Genomic DNA, 22,755 nt, shown 5'->3' with positions numbered 1-22,755 from the left:
CTGTCAGGGAGCAGCGGAAATGGGAAAAGCAGGACAGCCTGGAGGACTGAGCCAGGGAGGGCAGTCCAGGAACCGCAGGCCCAGAGGCAGGGTGGTGAGCAGGGGGGAGGAGAGAGGGGAGGATGCAAGGCAGGGGAGGTAAGGCAGGTGGACGTAAAGCTGGGGAGAGGGGGTGTCCATAGACCCTGAGGATCCTCCAGTCGCAGCCTCAGAATCCAGGGAGAAGCCTAGACTCCTAGGATCTCCCATTCCTGATTCCCAGGACAGGGCTGGGTGAGTAGTACATGCAAGGCCATGGCCAGGGCCTGGAGTCTGTCCTAAAGCTTGTAGGGAGAGCCCAGGACAGAGGCGCTGGGGACAGGGCCACTCTGCAAGGGCTGGCGCCAGAGGCTCTGTTAGCAAGGCTGGAGCCTGCCCCCTGGGTGTGGGAAGAAGCACCCTGAATTGGGAAATCCATTCTTACATCCTCTGCAAATTAGCAAACCCATCTCTCTTCCCCCACCTAAAGCCCCAAACAAAAAGGGGTGGGAGGGGGCTTGGCTCTTTGTTAGGGGAGATTTATTAATATCCAAAACATGCAGCATGCAGTGGCCCTTCCTTTCTACCCCCAATCAAAGCCTTTGCAAACACCTGGGCCTTGCATTTGAAAGGCTCTGGGCTCTTTTATATGTCAAGGTCCTGCCAGGAGGGGGTGGGAAAAACCAGGAAATTCTTCCAGCCTGGGAAACTCTTGACTCCTTCCAACCCTGGTCTCCCAGCTCTATCTTCACCTGCAGGGAAGGCTGGGGAACAGCTGGAGAGGGAAAGGGGGATGCTTGAGTGCCCTGGTTTGTCCCCAGCTCTGCCTGCCTCAGCTGGGTAACCTTCCAAACTTCAGTGGACCTCGGTTTAGCCATATGTATAATGGGGAACTAAGAGGTCTTTGAGGGCATTGCTCATCCTCTTCATCATCCTTCCTCAGCCCCACCCAGCCACCCACCACTGCCATAGAGAAATGGCAGAGCAAGTGTCAGAAGCCAGGCGAGCCAGCACAGGATGCTGGTGAGCCTCAGTTTCCTTATCTGTAAAATGGGAGCTGGAAAGCCCTGTGCTGCCCACCTCATGGGTCTCAGCAGTAAGGAGACGGGGTAAGGAGGATGACCTCATTGGTTTTTATTAACAATAAACCAACAGAACACAGTTGGGTTGGCAAGACACCAGGAGAGAGATGGGGTACAGAGGCTGGACCATCTACACGCGGGTGCCCTGCTCCACTGGAGAATGTCATGTGTAGGAGACCTGCTCAGGCATTTTCACACCCCACCCCCATCTCTCAGGGCAGCTCCCCCCATACCAAGACTTCTAGTCACAGGCCTGGGGTGTCAGCTGCCCTCTCCTCTCTACCTCCACCCTTATACCCGGGCCCAGGGACCCTTGGAGCAGAGTGAGTGGCACCAAGACCAGACAGCTATATGTGTGAACCATCGCCAAGTTTCCTAGTTGCCCTGGTCGTCCACAGCCACGGCGAATTTCCCAGCAGTGCCTGGAGCTGGAGGGCACAGTGAGGGCCACGAGGACAGGGAGAAGGGAAGAGAGGGGCCCTGGGTCCTGACTATGACCTCTCCCTCCCATCTCCGGAGCTTGTGCAGCTCAGGCCTCTCTCTCTCTTCTGTCTGAATCAGCTCAGGGCTCCTTACACAAAAGGCTCTTCTTCGAAGTGCGGGGTCCCCCTTCTGTCTCCACCCCCACCCCCCAGCTCAAGCTACCAGCCCCTCTTGCCTGTTCTCCACAGACCTCCACGTCCACCATGCACTGACCAAGAATGACATTCTACCTAAAGCACAACCAGATCATGCAAATCCCCTGCCCACCCCACCTCCCTGGCTCTCCTCCCTGTCATTCTTCATTCCCACCTAAACCCTGGTATAACCTGGTAATGCCTATTTCTCCCACCTCTCCCGCTCCTATGCCACAGGTGTCTGCCCTCGACAGTCTGCCTCCTCCTAGCCCCAGGGGAGGAAGGGGCTGCATTGTGATCTCCACACCTTGGCTGTGTCAGCCCCCTGCCCTCTTTTTCTTCTCCCTCTCCAAAATTCCCCATCCTTCAGGGCCCTTCGGTCCCACCTCTTTCAGGAAACCTGGCCTGCACACGTGAACCCACAGGGATCTTTCTGCCACTTGACTTGCCAACTCGTGATGCCTGGAGCCTCGTGGGTCTTGGAAGGTCCTGAGTGCCCCTGCCTTGTTCTGGCTGCGGGGAGGCAGGCTCTCCAAGAAAAGGCTGGGGGCTGAAGCCTGAGCAGGGATGAGAGGGTGGTGCCAGCTGCCATATGAGAAAGGGAGTTGTCTGGTCAGGAGGCTTGGGGTCCAGTCCCCTCTGCCATGAGCCTTTGGGCAAATCTTCCTCCCTGACCTCAGTTCATCCACCTGCAAAGTGAGGGCTGAGCCGGATCATTCTCAATTTTGAATGGATGTGTGTGTGTGTGTGTGTGTGTGTGTGTGTGTGTGCGCATAAGGGGTAGACAGAGGTTTCAGGAGAGGCAGAGGCCACAAAGAGGGACTTGCATTGGGGACTGGCATCACCATGGCAACCTTCCACAGCCTCAGGCCTCCCATAGCCACGGAGGGTGCAGCTGCCTTTGCTCCCGGGCAGGGCCTGCCGTCTGCCTGCCTCCTGCCTCACATCATAGACTCCTCCTCCTCCTCAATCTCTCGGTCCACCTCGATGGCGGTGTTCTCGAAGCTGGTGATGCCCCCATACTTGCGCATATGCACCATCAGTGGCTTGGGCGACTGACTCCCTGCCAGCGTGGCCACGTACATGCCCGTCCGGTTCTCCTCCAGCGACGGGCCCCAGTCCATGGCCGGCCGGCTGGCCTGCTGGAGCCTCTGTGGCAAAGCAAAGACAGTGGTGAAAACAGCCAGTGTTCGTGGAGTGCTTCTTGGGGCCAGGCACCTGGCAAAGGCCTTCCCACATCATCTGCGTTAGTCCTTGCAACCACCCCGGGGACTGGGACACGGTTACTTCTCCAAGGGTGTAAGTCACAGGCCTGGGTGAGACTCCTCCTCTGCCACTCACAGGCTGGGTGGCCTTTGGGCACAGAATTTAAGCTGTGTTTCCTCATCTGTAACTCAGGACTCATGATGCCCTCATAGGACTGCTGTGCAGGGTGCTGGGTGTGGGGTAAGGCCCAGGAAATGGTAGCTGTGGTTATGATTACGTGGCATCCAATCCAGAAGCGCAGTCTGGGTCCGTTTCCCTAAATGCTGAGTCCTAAAGAGCTGGAAGCCTTGGGGAAGAGCTGTGAACTGACAGACATGAGGTCAGAACTGACTGCTGCCAATGGCCAGCCTCATTCTGACTGATGTCTGACCGTTCTCTCTCCGAGGCCCAGTTTCCATGGAAGGAGGGAGCTGACTAAGATGGTGACGAAACCTGGACATTCTAGGGTTCCTTCTTCCTCCAGTCACATTCTCAAAGCCCTCTCCCTGCCAGGGAGAAGGGCCCCAGATCCTCCAAGGAGGAAAGATAGCCAACAGGAGGTGGAGCCCATGGGAGAGAATGTGTGCACTGCCCTTAGCCCAGGGCCTCACACGGCCCCATATACTCAAAGCCTGGTGACAGCTGAGGGGCCGTGGAGCTGCATGGGAAGTGTGCTGGTAAGCAGGCTAGAGAGGCAGGTGGGGGAGCACAACTGGCTCATGACATTCCTGAATATTTAACAACTATCTCTCACGAGGCAGTACTAACTGGCTCCAGCACACCTCTGATGGAATGTGGGGGGTAGGGAGTGGGGTCCCCAGGCTCTCTCTGGGGCATAGCAGGGTCACTCAGCTCTGCCCACTATGACAGCCTCCTGCCACCAGAGGACTCCACACCCACAGCCTCAGATGTGAAGGACTCAGTATACAGAAGGCTCCCTGAGGCTCAGAGAGGGGCAGGATCACATACCATCAACAGCACGTCCACTGGCCCCCCAAGGGTCACTATTTCCCTCTTCTGAGGCTTGTGTATCCCTGTGCCCAACAGCTTGCGCCCTATGCTTTCCGGGTCTCTCCACAAAGACCTGGCCATGGGCAAGGTTCCCAGGTCACCCACAGACTACATACAGCACGGTTCCTGGTGACAGCTCACCCTCTGGGGTCCGTCAATGTTGCTTTCTGGCCCCGAGTTTCATAAGGAAGGTCTGGGCTGGTGAGCAGACTTCAAGTCCTGACCCCTGTCCGACTCCCCGTGGGACCTTGGGCAAGTCCCTTGTCCTTTCCCCAAGATTAGAAGGCATTGGCTGACATTGGTGGGCTTTGAATTGAGCCCCTCCAGAGACCCCATGTGGTGTGTGGGGGCCACAGGACAAGACTCCAGCCCCCCCGAACCTGCCACAGCCCAAGCAGGTCTAAGACGATTCATAGCTCAGACTGGTTAGAAAAACTGCTCTTTAGGTTAAAAGAAGCCCTGAAGAAGGTGTTGGTGCCTGTGTTTTCTCTTCTAGCAGGTGGGCCCAGGTTGGGAAGGCTGGGGGTAGGCAGGGGAGTGGCCGACTCACCTCCCAGAGCGAGCCCTCCTCTCGAAGCACAGCCACCAGCATGCCGGCTGGGATGAGGAGGCAGGACAACAGGCCCATCAGGATGCCCAGCAGCTCCGCCCAGGCCGGGAAGCGGTAGCTGCCGTACTCTGAGGGCTGGTACTTGACGATGCTATACACCAGCAGGGCCTGCAGGTGAGGGGCTCCCAGCATCACAGTGAGCCTGAGCCGGCCCCAGGTCTTGGGACAGCCCAGGTCTGAGCTCCCTTCAGACCTGAGGGAGCCCAGTCCAGGGCCATCCCAAGGCCTGAGCTAGCCCAGCCCAGAGATACCCAGTGCCTGAGATAGCCCAGTCCTAAGTGATACCGGAACCTGAGATAGTCCATCTTTGTTTTGGAGCTTTGGCAAGGCCTAAGCTAGCCCTGCCCTAAACTCACTCAATGACCAGGACGGAGACAGCCCAGTTCTGAAGCACCCTCATTCCTGAGATGGTCTATGCCTGACCCGCTCCAAACCTGAGGCTGAGAAAGGAAAGCCTCAAGGCGCCCCCCTAAGGCCCAGAGGCCTGAAAAAGCCCCACTCATTTTGCCAACCAGACTCAGGACTAGGCCAAACATAGCTATTAAAGCTGGGGCGTCAAGGGGGAGGGGAGTAGACCAGGGTCCAGGTGCCCACCCCAACCCTCAGCCCTGACACAGGTCTACTCTGGGCCAGGACAGCCCTACCAGACTGAATGCCCAGGGGGGCCCTGCGCTCAGCCCTGCTCCCACCCCAGTTACCAGGAGCGTGGCAGGGGACAGGAACAGCCAGCAGGCCCTGAAGTAGAGGCCCGGCTTGAAACCCAGCATCATGTGGATGTCCCGGCAGAATCTCTGGATGCCTGCACAGCGGAGGGGAGGGCAGGAGGATAGCCCCACCTTCAGCCCCTCCTCCACCCCAATGATCCCCACAGGAAACCCTGGCCCTTGGGACCAGGGACCCAGTTGCAGAGGGACTCCAGGGTAGACCCCCACCTCCCATTGTGGGTGGGGAGCCTCAAGTCCACCTCCCCCGGCCCCTCTCACCATATACCCGGGTGACAGCGAGGCATGTGGTAATCACCACCACCATTAGCCCGAAGCTGGCGCTGTAGTCGTCTAGAAGGACCAGCCAGTACATGCCCCCCTGGAACACAAGTCACAGCTCTGGGGTCTCCTGGCCACTGCCTGGCTCCCTGCTGTAGCCCCTTCTCCAGGCAAGAAGCAGCCAGGCCAGCAGGGAGAGAAAGCTGATGACACTGTCCCACTGTACCTGCCAAGCCCTTTATATACATCATTTTATTTGAGTCTCACAACCCTAGAGGCAGACACCCATTTTATCGATGGGAAAACGAGCTCAGGGAGGTGAAGCCACTTGTCCTGAGCTCACTTAGCAAGTGCAGGCATGAGGCTGGAACCCAGGTCTTTCATACTCCAAAGCCAGGACTCTGGGTCACAGGCCAAGCTACGCCTTGGGAGAGAGGGTCTGAGGTGGGCTAGTTTCCTCCCAAAGAGGAAGAAGTGGGTGGCTCGGAGAGTGCGAAGCCTAGCCAGACAAAGCTACAGGTGTCTCCCCAGCCCCATCTGCTGCACACCTGCCCTGCAAAGCCACTCACATCAGTGGTGAGGACCAGTCCCAGCAGATACATGGCCACGCAGATGAGCCCAGAGAACACAGCCTTCTTGGGTCGCAGATAGTATGGGAACTCATCTGTCACAGCTGTCACAATGGTCTCCAGAAAGGCAAACTGGGAGGCAGGGGGCAGGAGGGTCAGAGTTCTGCCTCCACCACACACACACACACACACACACACACACACACACGATACACACACATCACACATAGATACACAGGGATACACAGGCACACATCTCACACACGCTCAGATACACACATCACGCACGCCATGAGGCACTCACTGGCACCAACGAGGCTCACCTGGCTGTCCAAGCCCAGAGTCAGCAGCATGAAAAAGAAGAGGAAGGACCAGAAGGGTGACAGAGGCAGCATGGTCATGGCCTGTGGGTAGACGACAAAGGCCAGGCCGGGGCCTGGGCCAAGGACACACGGGGTCAGCTGCCTGGGGCACGCAGCAGGCCCCCACACACATGCTCAGACACACATGGTCGCTGCCACTCACTTGGGCAAACCCAGAGATATACACTAACTGCACACTTCTGATACTTGCTTTACTCCTAGGACACGTGCCAGCACATTGTCAGTGCTCAGCAAACGTTAAGTTGATAAAAGAAACGAATTAATAATGAGGACATGAATAAACATAAGACCCAAATATGACACCTCATTTGAATGCACTCATGCACACAACCATTTGCACAAACTATTGCATTAACACCGTACTTAAACACTTTGGCACAAGACACTGATTTACAAGATCACTTCATTCACTTGCACGCAGACATCTCTCGACACAGGATATGACTCATTTGGACAGGCAAGGCAAGCTCCTAAGATGTGACAAAACATAAGACAGTCTCATACAGAAATTCGTCCATTCGTGCACACATGCCGGCACACGTACACACATGCACACACACACACACACACACACACACACACACACACCATACCCATCCACAACCTTGCTGGTCCACACAAAGGCTCACTTGCCCAGCCCCAGCTGTGCCGACACACACCCTCACCCACCAAGGCCGGGCAGCCTGCCCACCTGCTTTGGCTACTTGGTCCACAGGCACACCCAGCTCCTGAGACATGTAACCCAGCACGGAGAAGATGGCGAAGCCAGCCAGGATGCTGGTGATGGCGTTACCCAGAGTGACAATGAAGGTGTCTCTGCCGGGAGAAGTCCAAGTGCAGGCCAGGTGAGCCAGCCTGGGCCTCCTCCCATGAAGCCCTCCCTGGCCAGCCCCTCTCCTCTCCGCTTGGGCCCTCAGGGTCTAGGAAGCTGCACTGACCGATAGATGTTCTGGTGAAACGTGTTGTAGGAGGCAAAGGTGAGGAGACCCCCGAAGCCCACACCCAGGGAGTAGAAGATCTGAAGGGCAGCTTCGATCCACACCTAAGGCAGGAAGGATGCAGAAGGAGGGCAAAGAGAGGCACTGGCACACCATGGTGTCTGAGGGCCAAGGAAAGAGGAGGATAGAGGTGGGGCACGAGCCTGTCAACAGGTCCAGGGATGGCGAGGGGGCAGGGCCTGGCTGACAAGTGACGTGGGCCGGGAGCAAACCCAGCTCCGAAATTTATGCTGTGGGACCTGAGGAAGTCCCTTCCCTTCTCTGGTCCTCAGTTTCCCCATCTAGGATCTAGAAGGCACCCTCTAAGCTTGGTTTAGTTCTGAAGGAAATAGTGTCTTGTGTACAAATTTCGGTAAATTCACATGGACAATAGCCCATGTAACCCCAAACTTTCTCCTTAGAGTCAAAGGGACCTGGATTTGGATCCCAGCTCTATTATTTTCTAGCTGTATAGCCTGGGCAAGCCACATCACCTCTCTGGGCCTCAGGTCCCTTATCTGTAACGAGGGGATGAGAAGAGAGATGTGGTAAGGATTAAATGACTACATATACCCAAAATGCTAAAGCAGGGTCAGGCATAGTCATCCGTTAACAAACAAGAAATATCTGTCAGTGCCACTGTGGTTACCGTTATCACAAATGCCCTCCTTGGGGTTTAGAGTCAGAAAGATCTGCGTTCGAATCCCAGCTCCTCCCTTCCCTAACCATGCGACCTTAAGCTGAGCACTAACTCTTCGGGGCCTCGGTTTTTTCATCTGTAAAATGGGAGAATAATGTCTACTTCATAGGATTGTCAAGAATAAGAAACGAAAGACAATGCCAAGCGCAGCACTTGGTACAAGGGGCTCACCACGTGGGGGATTCCTACCCTCACCCCTTGTTTCCCCCAGGGAGGCTTCTTTCCACTTCCCAGCTTAGGACTGATCTCTCCCTCCACACCCCAGGCCGAAGGGCCTCACCTTGGAAGACAACAAATGGTGGAACTGGGGGGTGAGATAGAACTGGATGCCCTTCCAGGCCCCTGGGAGGGTGACTCCTCGGACCAGCAGCATGAGCAGGATGAGGTAGGGGAACGTGGCTGTGAAATACACCACCTAAGAGATAAGTGGAGACAGAATGCAGGGGTGACTTCTTCTACCCTGTGCCTTTTCTAGAAATCCCCATCTTACTACCTTGCCTCCCCACTTTTGGGTAACCCAAGCCGGGAACAGCCATCATCCATGATGCTTCTCTTTCCTTCCCTCCACACATTGACCCCACCAGCAAAGTCCTGTCACTGCTTCCCAAGGCTGTCCCAAATTAATCTCCACTGTGGCCTGGTCTGGGCCAGCATCACCCCTTGCCTGAAGGTTAAAAGTGCCCCTCATGTCCACTTGCCCCCAGCAAACCCACCCTACATGGTCAGCAGCCAGCATGGTCATCAGACATTGGACATCCCCAAATTCCCCTCTGCCCTGTCTCTGCTCGTTCCCAAACCTCCAGCCACCCCCTCCGCAGACACCATCAACTCTCAGGCTCCTTACTGCCTTGGCTTGCACCGTACTTCTCCTCTCTTTCTAAATGGTTCCTACCCTGGCTTTCTAGTCTTTCTTTTAATGGTTCTGTTCAAGCAGACAACACTTCTGAGCATTTTACAAAGGGACAGGTTCAACTTAATAAGTGATTGAGTAAACCATTCAGGTTTCCAAGTCCTCCCGAGACAGCTTTATGGCCTTCCCACCTTCATAACCTAAAGCAGACGTCTGTGGCTTTGTCTGCCTAGCATCTTGTTGACCTTCTTCAGATGACAGTCTCCTGACTCTCCCTAGATGGGGCTGATTCCATTCCCAGCTCCAGGGGTGGGCGTGCAACTCAGGCCCAGCCAAGCAGAGCACTCCACCCTCCTGGCCCAAGTGACCGGTTCAGGGATGGATACACAACCCAGCTTACCCAGTGAGGCTCAGTTCTAGAATTTCGCAAACTGGGGAAAGTGAGAAACCTTCGCTAAGTGGGTAAGGTGTAGCCTAGAGTTTCTGGGGCAACCACATGAAGAATGAAGCCTGAGAAGGAAACCCATCTGGAGGGAAGCACTGCTGAGACTTTAAGAACTACATTCCTGATACGAGTAATTGAGCCTGTAGACCCAGCTAGGGCTGAAGCACATCCTCTGGACTTTTCAATTGATTATGACAACTGGATCCTGGTCACTTGCATCTCAAACAGCCCTGATTCATATAGCCAGCCTCCAAACATTCAAGAAACACTGGCTAAGCTTCTTTAAAGTGCCAAGCACTGCGTAAGGATACAAATTCTAATAACAGATAGGTCCTGCCCTTGGCAAGTTTCTAGTCTAGTGAACCAGACTAGCCACTGTCCATCCTTACCTCCACATCTGCCTTCTGGCAATGTCCCCTCCCCAATTCCATGTCCTCTCTCTTTCCCTTTTCCCAGCTGAAGTATATTCATCCTCTCAGGCTCAGTCCATGCCCTGCCTCCTCCAGGAAGCTCTCCCCTGCCTCCTCCAGGAAGCCCTCCCCCCCTCCCAGTCTCTCAGGCTTCTGAGGCTTCCCATGCCTCACCTTGCCTGAGGACTTCACACCTTTGAGGATACAGAGGAACACGATGACCCAGGCGAGTAGCAGGCAGAGGCAGAGATTCCAGCGGATCTCCCCGGGACTGCCAATGCCCTGGCTGCCTTGGATGTGGAGAACGTAGCGGCTGCGAGAGACGAAGGTCTGAGTGTCCTCTGGTCACGCTGCCACGCTCCACTGACATGGAGGAAAGCCGCGGCCAGCCTGCGAGGTGATCCTGGCTAGTCTCCATTTGATTCCTCTCCATCCTCTGACCAGCTCTGCACCCAGGAGACTGGCCTCTACAGACCCCATCACCCAGGCTGCCTTCCTCTTCAGTTTCCATTTGCTTTTGGCTAGTGGGGGATGACAGCAGGAGACTGGAGCGTGGGAGGAGTGAGGGGTCGGGGTATTTGCAAACACACACATGCACACACACATGCGCACACACACACACACACACACACACACACACACATACACACACACACATGCACGCCATCAGAGGGCCTGGCTGTGACTGCCTTCTTCTACAGCACAGATCTGGCTGGGCAGCCTCTCCTCCAAGGCTCCAAAGCTCTCTGGTTCCAGTGCCACAGGTCCCTCTGCTTGCCTCCTTGGCTCAGGGGTGTTACGGCCGACCATCTCGCTAGTTCCTGGTGCCTCACCTCTTTGTGTGGATTTCCTCACCTTTGTAAAGTCCCTCCACTAAACTCCCTTTGGTGAAGCCTTGTGAGAGTGCCATCTGCTTCCTGCCTGCACCCCAGCTGATGCAGGGGGTCATGGTGTCTCCATGGAGACCCCTGGCAGCTGCTAGACCCCACATTCTCTGGCTTTAAGCTGCAGACCCAAGCCCGTCCTTTCCCAGGGGTCAGACACGCTCCTCAGCAGGTGCACACATTCTGGATGGACTTTAAATGGACGAATGAATGAAGTGCAGGTTGGAGACCAAAATATTTCAAGACGTGGCACCCATTTGGGGGAAAATTCCTAAGGGGAGCCCTTTGCAATGGAAGAGTTGGGAGTATCTGGTATGTGTCCTCTGGTCAGCCAATGGCCTCTACCCAAGGACCTGGCTACTGTGGAATGTTCCAGCACAGGATCAGGAATCAGGACTACTTGGTTCCAGTACTGCCTCTCCCACCAACTACTGAGCAAGCCTCCGGGCCTTGTTTTCTCAGTTATAAAGTGGGGCTTCAGGACAGGCTGATGAGCAGTCACGTCCTAACACTCACCATTCATGGGGCTTGCAATGTGACTGGCACTGTGATAAGGGTTTTACGTGCGTTATCTTGTGAAATTCTCACAACAATCCCTTATTCGACTATAGTCTTGTATTTCCTGTTAGACTAACCAGAGATGGTCCTTACTATGTATGGTCCTGGCCTATGCTAAGTGCTTTACCTACTGACAGGTATAGTTAGTGCTCAATAAATATTGATTGAAAAAATGAATGAATGAGTGACTGCATAACATCCTATGAAGTGAGGACTATTATTATCCCCTTTTACAGAGGAGGAAACTGAGGCTCTAAAGGGTTCCTATTACTGTTAGCAGCACCAGCATCATTATTGTCATCAGCTAGCATTTATTGAGCACTTACTATCCACCAGGCTGGATGGCGCAACTTATATGCCTTCATTCCTTTAATCCTCATGGCAGGCAACCCTCTGAAATACTATTATCATATCCACTTTAACATAAAGCACCAGAAGCCAAATAAATTGTTCAAGGTCACACAGCTGTTCAGGTGAAGAGCTGGGGTTAGAACCGGGGATCCACCTAACACTAGCACCTTCGAGGTGCATGCTGGGCCCACTGGGGACACAGGTTCATTCCTGCCCTCTGCCCCTGTCCCCCCCCCCCAGGTGGCTGCCGCCTGGGGGGCCTGACCTCCAGTACTCCTCGCTGGGGCTGACGGTGCTTGTGAGGTTGAGGGGCAGAGCCCCATTGCGGTCCTTGGAGCCTCTGTGCTCAAGGCAGAGGTCTGTGTTCCACCAGTTGCCACAGTGTTCCCAGGGCAGGTCGCTGGTGAGGGAGGCGAAGAGGTAGAAGAGGACGTAGGCAATGATCATATTGTAGTAGATGGCCACAAGCCCCACGATGAGCAGCATGGCCGCGCCGGCACCTGGTGTGGGGGGCAGGGGGCTGTCCTTAGGCCAAGGCTTCCTGTGGGCCACACTGTGTGGCTTCTGGAGAGCCATCCCTTTCTGGGTTTCACGTCCCTCTCTGCCTGGACGTTGGGGGTTACGGGGCAGCCTCTCTGCCTCCCCCAGGACCAGGCCACCCCAGGACCAGAGAGGCCTCACCTTTGAAGAGGGGGCTGATCTTCCAGACGGCCAGGGGCCCCAGGCTGGAGAACTGGCCCAGAGCGAGCTCGAGGAAGAAGAGGGGGAGGCCACAGATGGCCAGCATGAGGAAGTAGGGCACGAGGAAGGCGCCTGCAAGGAGGAGGGAGGGTGGGCAGCCTCAGGTGAGCAGTCTCAGGTGTGTCAGCTCTTCCTAAAGCCCAGCTCCAGCCCAGCCTCTTCCCGACCGACCGGCGGACACCACCTGCAACCTGATGGAGCACGTCTCACGTGGACTGAGACTGTCTTCTTTTATACCATTAATCTCTGAGAACCAAGGGGAGGCGGGGATTCACTCACCTCTGTAGCCCAAGTGCCCAGACCACGGCTGGGCTGAAAGCAGCCTGAGTGAGTGCATACATGAGTGAGTGAATTTCCTGCCAAAGAAAGTGAAAACTCCTCAGTGTAGAAATCAACCCTGCCTTTCCCCTCCCTGTGCCACCTCATGTGCTCCAGGCTGCCACCTGTGGTCCTGTGTTTCTAATACCCCTCCCCCCTTTCTTTTCATATAGGCAGTCAGCTCCTTTAGAGAACTGCCTACCACCATATGGCTTTGGAGGGGCTGCCAATCATACCAGCCAACCCCTGCCCACCCCCTCACGGGCACATATCCCAGGATAGGCCAGTTAGAGATCTTCCCTGCCATGCTATATAGATTCATTCAGAGAGAGCAGTTCTGAGGATGAAGTCATTCCAGAGCTGTCTCTGTCCATCCCTAACCCCAAGTGCAAGGAGGAAGCCTGTCCCGGAAAAAATGAGGTCAGCACTCAGAGAGAACAGGAATCGGGAACTGGGGCAACGGGTGGTTTGCGAGAACTGTGGGTATTACGAAATTCCTGGAGTTTCAGAGGCCAGTTCCACTCCTACACTTCCCTGTCATATCAATTCATCTTGTCATTGCTTCATCTAGTTTCATTTGGATTTTGGTCACCCTGCCAATTTGTGCTTCTTGAATGAGTTTGGTAGAGATGAGAGAGAGTGCTGGTGGGCACGCTTCGGCTCTGCAGAAGCTAGTCCTGGGGTGGAATGTTGGGTTGGCCACTGCGTGCCCTTGGGCAAGGAGCCTGGCCTCGCCAAGCCCCGGCTGCCTCATCAGAACAACGGCGCCTACCTAGGAGAGCTGTCATCATGAGACAGGCATGGAGCGCACCAAGCCTGGGGCTGGCAGATGGGGAGTGCTCAACCCCAGCTACTGCTAATGAGGCTTAGAACAGTTACTTGATGGAGAAGCAAGGACAACAGAAAACTTGTTTAAGATGGGAGAGATTCGGAGTTTGCAGTCAGAATGGAAGGAGCCAGGAGAGGAGGACAGATTGAAGATTCACAAGCAGGAATGATGGATGGAGCAAGGTTTTGGAGGAGGTGGGGTGGGGGATGGGGAGAATACTGAGAGCACAGTGATCGCTGGTGGGAGATCATGAAGCAGAGGCACTCCTCTGCCCATCACGCAGGGTCCAGAAAGTGCCAAGGATTAGGGAGAGAAGTGTGTGGGTATCCTTGCTGAGGATGAGAGGGAGGAGGAGGGGCCCCACGTAATGAAAAGGGACGAGGCAGCTGAGCTTCCTCCTCCCAGGCCCACGTTGCTATAAACCACTTTCAATTAATTCTTCCCAAGGTCACATAGGAGACAGTGGCTGAGGCCGCCTTGGGTGTTGGCCCATCACCTGGCCACGCCTCAGGCAGGACATCAGGCCCATACCTCCTCCGTTGGTGTAGGCTCGATAGGGGAAACGCCAGACGTTGCCCAGGCCCACACAGTAGCCAATGCAGGACAGCAGGAAGTCCAGCTTGCCTGTCCAGTTGCCCCGGTCTGCAGCAAAGTCCACGTCCAGCTCTACATCACCCTGGTCACTGGGGGTCATCAGCAGGTCTGGGGTGACGGGCTGCCAGTAAGAGAGACCAAAGGTGAGGCCAGGCTGGAACAGTGACCCAACCATAGGGACTTGAGCAGGGCTACATGAGGGATACTCTATTCATTCAGATGATGAACTTCTCTCATCTGGGCTAACCTGGTTCATATGCAGGAGCTCCTCGGGGTTCTAGATAACTGCAAACCAGCAGGGTGGCTCAGGCACTGAGAAAGCCACCTTGATTTTAGTTTGGCTAACACAGAGGTCAAATCAAGGGATGGTCCTATTTGGATGCTGACGACGACGGTGATAATGAAGATGACCTGAATAGTCCCCGTGTATTGAGCACTTACTATGTGCCCACTGCACTAGACATTTTACTCACATGCCCTGCTTTCATTCTCAGAACAATTCCATGAGCTAAGTATTCATCTAAGCTCCATTTTCATTTGGGGAAAACTGAGGGTCAGGAGGAATCTTGACATACCCAAGGTTTTTCCAAGGCTGGCTAGGTCTTGAGCCCAGGGTTTCCTGATACTAAAACTCCTGTCTTCAAACACCAGTGCTGAAGTTTTGCTACTCCATTCTGGGCACCATATTTTAAGAAAGACACCGACAGTATGGAACGTGTCCAAAGGGCAGGTGGCCAGACTGGAGGCTGTTCAGGAAAGGCGGTTACATGAGGACAAGAGGAAGGAGCTAGGAACCCTTAGCATTAAAAGGAGGGAACCTCACTTGGAGGGACCCTGGGCTCCCCTGAGGGAGGGATTAGATTTATGTTCAAGGGGCCCTACAGAGAAATGTGAATTTTAGTTCATGGGCACGAAGAAGCTACTTAAGCACTGATCTGTCTCAGAAAGTCGTAATTTTCCTGTCACTGGAGGAGAGACACATGCACAGCGGAGAATGGAGGACAGCTGTCCCGAAAGGCCACTCCTGTGATTCAAGGAGGGCAGGGACGTCCACTGGGCATTCTCCCTTCAGGCGAGGGCTGTGAAACGGAGGCCCTCCTCCAGCTGCTTGTCATCCTGGTACTGAGGGATGTGAGTTAGCACATCCACGAGCTTCCTGGACTTCTGGCCTCGAAGGAAGCCCCAAAATACCAGGATGATACCTGAGATTCTGAGAGCAGTTCCCAGCAGTGACTGTAGGAATGGGTCAGGAAAAAGGGAGAGCCACACCTTTCCTGCTTGTTTCTGAAAGTCTCACCCTATGGCAGCGAAGGATGGAACTACAAAGAAGGCCTATTATCAACTAACGCCCATGGTTTTCAGAGAGAAGAAAGGACCCCTCGCTTCCCCCTGAGGAATGGTTGTAGGAAAATAGTGATTCCACTGGACTGGGAGTCAGGAGACCATGATGCTAGTTCCAGGTCTGTGCCAATTCACCGTACGACTTTAGGAAAGAGTCTTCTGAGCCTCAGTTTCCTCATCTGGACACTGAGGGGATTGGATAGACCAGTGTTTCCAAAAACACATCCCTTGTGATGTTCATAGGTGTTCGGTGGAACAAAGGATTCTTGATTCAAAGACGTTTGGGAAAAGCTGGGTTAATACGAGCTAGAACAGGTTTCTTTTCCATAGGACTTGTCAGGTCCTTTCATGGACCAATATGCACCGTGACTCTCCAAATAGGGACTGGAATAGACAGTATTCTCCAATCCTATTTAAGAACAGCATTTCAAGGAGCTGGCTGGCTAGGATATACTTGGGGGAAATGCAGGTCTAGACAATCTCTATCTATAGTCTTCTGACTCTGATGGTCTGTGAGGCAAGAGTCACCAAAGAGACTTCACTGGAGACACTTGCAGTGGTCGAGGACCAGGTCAGGAAATCGCTACTGACCAGGTTTGTGTTTTCCCCTAAACATGCCCTTCCTGGCACCAGCCCAAGTAGGTGTCTACACACAAATCAGGTGGTGACAGAGAAGGCTTTGCTCGGGATTTGTCATACAAGCATCGCTGGGATGAAGATGGCAAACGCAGAGTACAAGGGTCCCAGGACTGCAGGTGTCTGCCTGCGGTGACAGGGTTGGTGCAATGGGCTCAGGTGGCAGAAATCAGGGAGCAGTGTTGGGTTGACTCTCAGTGATAGTGGAGACCATGGGGATGAGCCCGCCTGAGGCTGGCTATTGAGCAGAGCAGCAGTGGTGACAAGGACGGCCTGGCATGATTATGGGTAAGGATGACAATAGTGAAGAGCATGAAAAAGCTGCTTTTCAAGTAACTGGGCTCCCCAACTTGAAACAAGTATGTGCTTGGCGATTCTTTAGCTGGGATCTCAGACACGCTGGGGTGAGGGTAGCACCTGCTCCCTCCTATCTGAAACCCGCCCTTTCCCCCAAAGGCTTCCCCCAAAGGGTGAGCATCATCCCTCTGGAACATCTCCCTCCCAGGTGAGCTCCAGGAGGGATGTGGGAGCAGCCAGTTGACACTGGTATCAGGTGGTGAAGCGGGCCTGTCACCCTGTGAGACGCCCCCCGCCCCCTCAGCCCCATCCAGACCAGCTGGCAGGAAGGCACAATGATGAGCTTCCTGGGATCCCTTCTGAGAAGCTGCTGCCCTTTCTATGTTCACAGAGCAGTCCCGACTCTGTTTCCATGGTGACAAGAGTTCCAAGAGCAGGATGCTGCCAGCTCTTGGTCTCCCTCCTCCCCCGACCAGAGGGAAGCCTGCTTCTGCTACAGGGGCAGAGGATGGGGTCCTCCAAAGCCGAACCAATTCGAAGCCCACCTGGAGCCACCAACCCCACCATGGGGTGAATCCCAGGAGGCTGGCACAAGAGAAGATGGAACTAGTCAGGAAACAGAGGAAAGCAACCAAATCAATGAGGCAGGGCTGGAAGCTTCACAGGTCCACCTGGATGTAAGGTTCCACCCCATCACCCCCACTCCCCACCCAGAGTCACACAGGAACACACCTGAGTTTGGCAGACCTGCACCCCCTCTTTTAGAGACCAGTAGATGCAGGTCACCAGCAACACCAGGGGCTGGGAGAGGTAGGACTGCCCAAGCCAAGGCTCTCATACTTTCCTCAGGATGAGAGAGACAATAGGAATCTGGAGTCCACCTTCATCATTGTGCAGATAAGGAAACTGAGTTTCAGGGAGGGTAAGGGAGGAGTCCAAGGTCAAACAGCAAGTTAAAGGCAGAGCAAGACCAGGACCCAGTCCCATGATTCTCAGCCCAGTGCTCATCTCTGAACAATGCTGTTCCTTTGTTGATACCTGGCATTTCCTACCGCCCTGCCCCTTCTCCTTCAGGCCAAGGGAGGGGACCTTGAGGTTAGGCAGCCCCACCCCTGCTCTGTTGGTCCCAGGTTGCTTAGTCCACTTTCAGGAAAGCAATAAGCTGCACTCCTCTGTGCCTCGGTTTTCCTTATCTATAAAGTGGGGATAATAAGCCCTTGTTGGTGGATTACATGCAATAAGGCTTCACAAAACATGGCTATTTGCATAATATGTGGCCCTATGGTATTGAGGGGCAGGGCCTCTTGTGAGGAGGGAGAGGAAAGGAGACAGAGGAGGAGAATGGAAAAGAATTGGGCAGGATTAAAGATTCAAGAGACCTTCAAATGGCCTCAAGAAGTCACTCATGTCAGGAATAAGAAGGACCTACTTATCACAGTGGTTCCATGCGGCTGCCCAAGGGCAGAAAGCTTGAATTAATGCAGAGGGGATGGGGGAAGGGAGGGGGGCAGTCAACAACACAGCTCCTGTGAGCTGGTCTCTCATCTACCAGCCCCTGGCAGTTCACTGCATCCCCATCCTGGACAGTGGGGCCTGCTTTGTTTCTCCAACACTGGGAATGGACCAACAATGGTCCGGGTTAGAGAAAGGACTTGTCCAAAGCTACAGGGTAAGTGGCTTCTACAGAAATAGTACCCTGGAGTTCTGACTCCTTGGCTGGGACTGGTACTTTTAAGCCAAAAGCCAGAAAACTTGCCCTAATACTCTCCCTCCCCAAGCACGCGCAACTTGGCTGGGAGGTCCAACCCCACAGGACAAGGTGGGGAGGGGGTGAGGTCTGGGCCCAGGGCCCCAGGAACACACAGATTTGCCCACCTCTCTCATGCCAGCCCCCCCCCCCATACCCCTTGGGTCTCCAAGTTCCTCCCTCCTTGCCTTGGCCTCCTTCTGCCCTGCGGAGAGGCAGTCTGGGGTATTAGCAGGGATGCTAAAGCTGCCAGGAGAAGGAAGGGAGGGAGTGGGCAGAAAGCAGGTGGTGGTCCCCCCAGGCAGGAGCACGCGCAGGAAAGACTGGGTCCTTGCTGGCTGGCAGAGGCTGCTGGAGTGCAGAGTGCACAGATGAAGACCAGGGAGAAGCCCCCACCACCTACCCTGAAATTAGTATATGGCTCAGGCTGGCGCTCAGTTATTCTAATACCCCCCACCCCCCAATCAGCCCTGGGGAAAATGGGTGGGGGACTGGGGACTGGCTGCAGACACCTGTTTGCAAGACCTGGCCCAGTGAACCCCAGCCCCCAACACACTACAACCCCACCGCCAGCCCGGGATAGGGTGGTGTGGGGTGGCACAGACAGAGACTCCTCCCCTCCCTCAATCCAGCTCAGCCTGGCCCCCCGGCAGAGCTCTGAGCTGGGTCCAGATGCCCCCCACCCGACCTTCCCGGGCCTCGATGGGAGCGGGCCTCTGCACCCCTCCCTCAGGTCGGCCGCCAGCCCGCCCTCGTGCCCTACCTTACGGAGCTGAGCTCCCTGGAGCTTCTTCATCTTGGAGGGCTGGTTGCTGGGGCTTGGCTTCCCTTCAGCGCAGAGAGCAGCGAGGAAGCAGGAGATGTGCCGCGGGCCGGTGCCGCGTCTTTGCCCCGGCGGCTCCGGCTCGCACGCTGCGGGGTGCGCGGGCGCAGGCGTTGCCGTCTGTCTGCTGCAGGTGTGGGGCGCGGGCCGGGCGATGCTAACGCCTGCCTCTCCCTACGCGGGGCCGGAGGCTGGGGCGGAGCGCACCGCTGCAACCGCGTAGACACCCAGACAGACGGCTGACGGACAGACAGCGGGGGGGATGCGCGCCCCCGCGCAAGGCTGCGATTGGAGGGGCCAAGCGCGTAAGGGGTGGGGGGGAGTCCGCGACGGAAACCCTTGAAGATCCGGAGGCCTCGGTCACCGTCTCCTGCGTGACCTTGGGCAAGAAACCTACCCTCTCTGGGTCTCTCTTTCCCCCGCTGGGCAATAAGGATAAAAATCTTACTTTCTTTATAAGGATGTGAGAATTCAGGGAGATCATGCATAGAAAACATTTAGCACAGAGCCAGGCACATATAGGGGCCCAGTTAACATTTATTGACCCAACTGTGAATTGCCCACTCCTGTCAACAAAAGAACAAAAGCCATTAGGCAGATATTTATCTAATCATCCAACCCATCAATATTTATTGAGCACCTAAAGTATGCCAGATCCCGGGCTAGGTCTTATTTTCTCAACACAGTGACCTAGAGAGGCAGATGGTATGAGGAAACTGAAGCACAGAGAAGCTAAGTTACTCATGCAAGGTCACAGAGCTGGTGAGTGACACTAGTGACAGAGGCAGACCTCGTGGATCTCCCAGGACAGTGGTGGTCCTGAGCACTTCTCCTTTCCTTGGAATGAAAGTGACATAGGGAGGTTTGGGCAAGAAGGGACATGACAAGCGCCACTGTTGTTGTGGTGGTTTGTGGCTTAGATCGTGAGCACCAGGGGTCCTGTTCACCAGCAGTATGACCTTGGGATTGTTATGATTGCACATCTGTAAAATGGGCCACCAACCAGCCCATGCCTGGCTGAGCTCTCAGAGTGTTATTAGAGTCCAGTGAGCCTGTGGTTAGGATGGGAAATTATTAGCTAGAGTGATTATATATGCATTCATTTGTGGGACTGAACCAATGTATGCTAGTGGACCTGGCAGGTACGTTACAATATGCATTACAAATTGTGCCCCTCTCACTCTCAAAAGTGCCCCAGCTCAGACACTAAATCATAGGGTCGCTGTACCATCAGCCCACATGGGGAGGCCTTTGGGAGAGTGAATATAAGTGCAGCCACTTACACTCCTGGAGCCTGGAAGGAGGGAAGGGTTTAACTCAAAGCATGGTCTTAAATAGAGAGCCTGGTATGTCCCTGGCCCACCTCTCCTTCTCAGGTCCCACCCAGCTACTACTTCCCTGAAGCCTGGCCTCACAGGGCAGTCCAGGGGCTCTCCAGACCCAGAAAGAAGGAGCCCCTTGGCCATGAATATGAAGGGAAAGAGCATTCATTGAGCCCTATTGTGTGCATTAGATGAACTCATATCTAGTATCTAATTTTTAATTATTTCCAATAGCCTGGGAAGATAGGTTTGTGCACCCCCATTTGGCACCTGAGGAAACTGTCTCAGAGGAGTGAAGCCACACAGAGCACTCACTCTCTGGGCTTTGGGGATGTAGCCAAGAGGGCCGTGGGCTATGCCGGGGGGGAAAGGCAAAAGCCAGGGGCTCCTGAATCCAAGGAGGCCAGGCAGTACCCACCTGCACCTTCCCCCAGGACCTGTCACCACATCTCTCATAGGACAGGAGGCAGCTTTGCTGAACCAACCCCTCCCATTGGCACAGGGGTTTCATGGAAGGCACAGGGAACCACATGAAGAGGATTTGAGATGAGGCATTGGCTCTGGAGCCCTGGAAGACTGGCTTCTTTATAGCCTCTTCCCAGCAGTACCTGCTCCTCCCAGATCCAGCCCTGGGGGGAGCCATCCCTGGGGGAGGGGGAAGGAACACAGCTTGGACTTGAGCTTTCCTCAAGCAAACACATCATGGGGTGACCACTGAACATCAGCAGTAGTCACTGGGGCTGTGAGTGCAAACGGGTCTAGGCCCATGCCTTTCAGATGGGCAGAGGACTTTGCAAAATCACTCTGCGGAGTAGAGGCAGGGTCAGGCCTGGCATCTAGGAGTCTGACCCACCCAGCCTCTGCCTTCAGATCACATCTTTCTGCCATCCTCTCCCCATCACCACAGCCTTTGTTGGAAGAGTCTGTGCTTTATAAAACAAACAAAACCCCATTAGAAGACATTGTCCACATAGGTCCATTTACCCATTGAAACCCAGTTTTATGATCATAGAACTAAGCACCATGAGTTCAGCTACCAAGCATGTTAAACAATTGCTACCACCACAATTTCCTCTCCCCCATCCTTGGAAGTCTGGGTACTACTTGGCAAAATAACTACTTAGGAATCCAAACCATTGAATCCTCAATCTCCCTTTCCCCCTTCCTCTCTCTCCCTCTCTCTCTCCAACCCCCTCTCTCCTGGTATCACATCAAACCAGAAGTGAAGATGTGTCCTAATTTAAGGAAAGTGTTAGATGAAGATGTACTTCCTTTTATTATATAGGGAGATATTTTTAAATGCATATAAATAAACATTCTTAATTTGCTTTAATGTTCAGACTTATCGCTGTAGAGCACGCGTTTTGTTACACCAGTGAGTGGCGACTGAAAAATGGGGATCCAGACTGCTAGTCCATCTGGCGTGATTCAGAGAAGGTGGTTCCGGAGCAGCCATGCTGGGACAGGATTGCTCTCTACAGCTGCCCTGGGCCTGCTGTGCAGGACTAGGCACTGCATTCCACTGGCTGGGCATCTCATCTGCCCAGAGCCATGCTGGCGTGCCACAGTCTTCCTTGGCGTGCCACAGTCTTCCTTGGTGTGCCACAGTCTTCTGTCCCCCATCACAACCACACACACACTGGGCTGCGGGAGAACTTCTGTGTGAGAATACTCTACTCTGAACCCTGAGCTAAGAAGTCCTTTCTGGAGTGGTGTCTACACCAATCTCTCAGCAGTCAATGATGAGATTGGCTCCTCCATAAAACTTAGGTTCTCAGCACAGCTGGAAGGGTCTACAGAGGAAATTACATGCAAAACATGGTGCTAACATGCATGATTTTGGTTTACTAGAGGCCATGACCAGGCCAGGTGCCTTGGGGACCAAGCCATGGGCTTTCGGGACAAAGCCATGGGCCTTTGGGGGCCAGGCCAGGCCAGATCTGACTTTTGTCTGGTCCCTGAATCTCTAGCACCAATGCAGGGCCTGCCACACAGAGGGCAGGGGGCAGGAGGGAACATAAAATCATGATATGCAAAACAGAAGCCACATCAGCCATTCCTGACAGAAAAGCTGGAGCACTTCTTAACATTAGGGTGGCTACAGGGTCTGACAGAACATGAGGGGTCCCTTTCCTGAGCCATTATGACACACCAGCCCCTGATGGAGCCATCTAGGTGACAGGGGACACAGTACCTCTCACAAGGCAGCCCATGGCATTGTTTGGAAGTGATCTTAAACAAAAATTTCTTTTTTCACGGCACTCACACCACTTGACAGGTGATTGTACCCCCCAACCTGTGGGCACCACCCAACCCCCTGACCTCCCACGTGGACAGCAGCTGTAGGTCACCCAGTTTTCCAGACCTGCCTACTGACCTCCTGCCAGGCAGAGGTCTTCCTGTGGCTGGGGACA

At 54.4% G+C, this 22,755-nt stretch overlaps 1 protein-coding gene across 1 annotated transcript; it reads right to left on the bottom strand.

Annotated features, from left to right (window-relative positions):
* Window positions 1-1,128: 1,128 nt before the first annotated feature.
* On the bottom strand, window positions 1,129-19,260 carry SLC6A7 (solute carrier family 6 member 7). The gene is made up of 14 exons (XM_019734389.2): window positions 18,960-19,260; window positions 14,113-14,296; window positions 12,375-12,506; window positions 11,959-12,193; window positions 10,075-10,213; window positions 8,476-8,610; window positions 7,457-7,560; window positions 7,210-7,334; window positions 6,459-6,571; window positions 6,136-6,267; window positions 5,567-5,666; window positions 5,282-5,382; window positions 4,524-4,691; window positions 1,129-2,868 (listed from the first exon to the last, which is right to left on the bottom strand). The coding sequence occupies exons 1-14, from the start codon at window positions 18,990-18,992 to the stop codon at window positions 2,659-2,661; spliced, it is 1,911 nt and encodes a 636-aa protein (XP_019589948.2). The 5' UTR covers window positions 18,993-19,260; the 3' UTR covers window positions 1,129-2,658.
* Window positions 19,261-22,755: the final 3,495 nt, after the last annotated feature.

Source organism: Rhinolophus sinicus, linkage group LG10 (assembly GCF_036562045.2).
Source record: "Rhinolophus sinicus isolate RSC01 linkage group LG10, ASM3656204v1, whole genome shotgun sequence".
Lineage (NCBI taxonomy): Eukaryota > Metazoa > Chordata > Mammalia > Chiroptera > Rhinolophidae > Rhinolophus > Rhinolophus sinicus.
Note: the sequence above shows the minus strand (reverse complement) of the source record. Positions and strands in the feature narration are given on the sequence as shown.

Bases quoted from the DNA above. Each gene is read 5' to 3' on its own strand.
- SLC6A7 (XM_019734389.2), bottom strand. From the start codon at position 18,992: ATGAAGAAGCTCCAGGGAGCTCAGCTCCGTAAG. The intron at 10,214-11,958 runs GTCAGGCCCCCC...CGTCTCTCGCAG, and splicing joins CCCAGCGAGGAGTACTGGAG to CCGCTACGTTCTCCACATCC. The intron at 5,383-5,566 runs GTGAGAGGGGCC...TCCGCTGTGCAG, and splicing joins CGCTGTCACCCGGGTATATG to GCATCCAGAGATTCTGCCGG.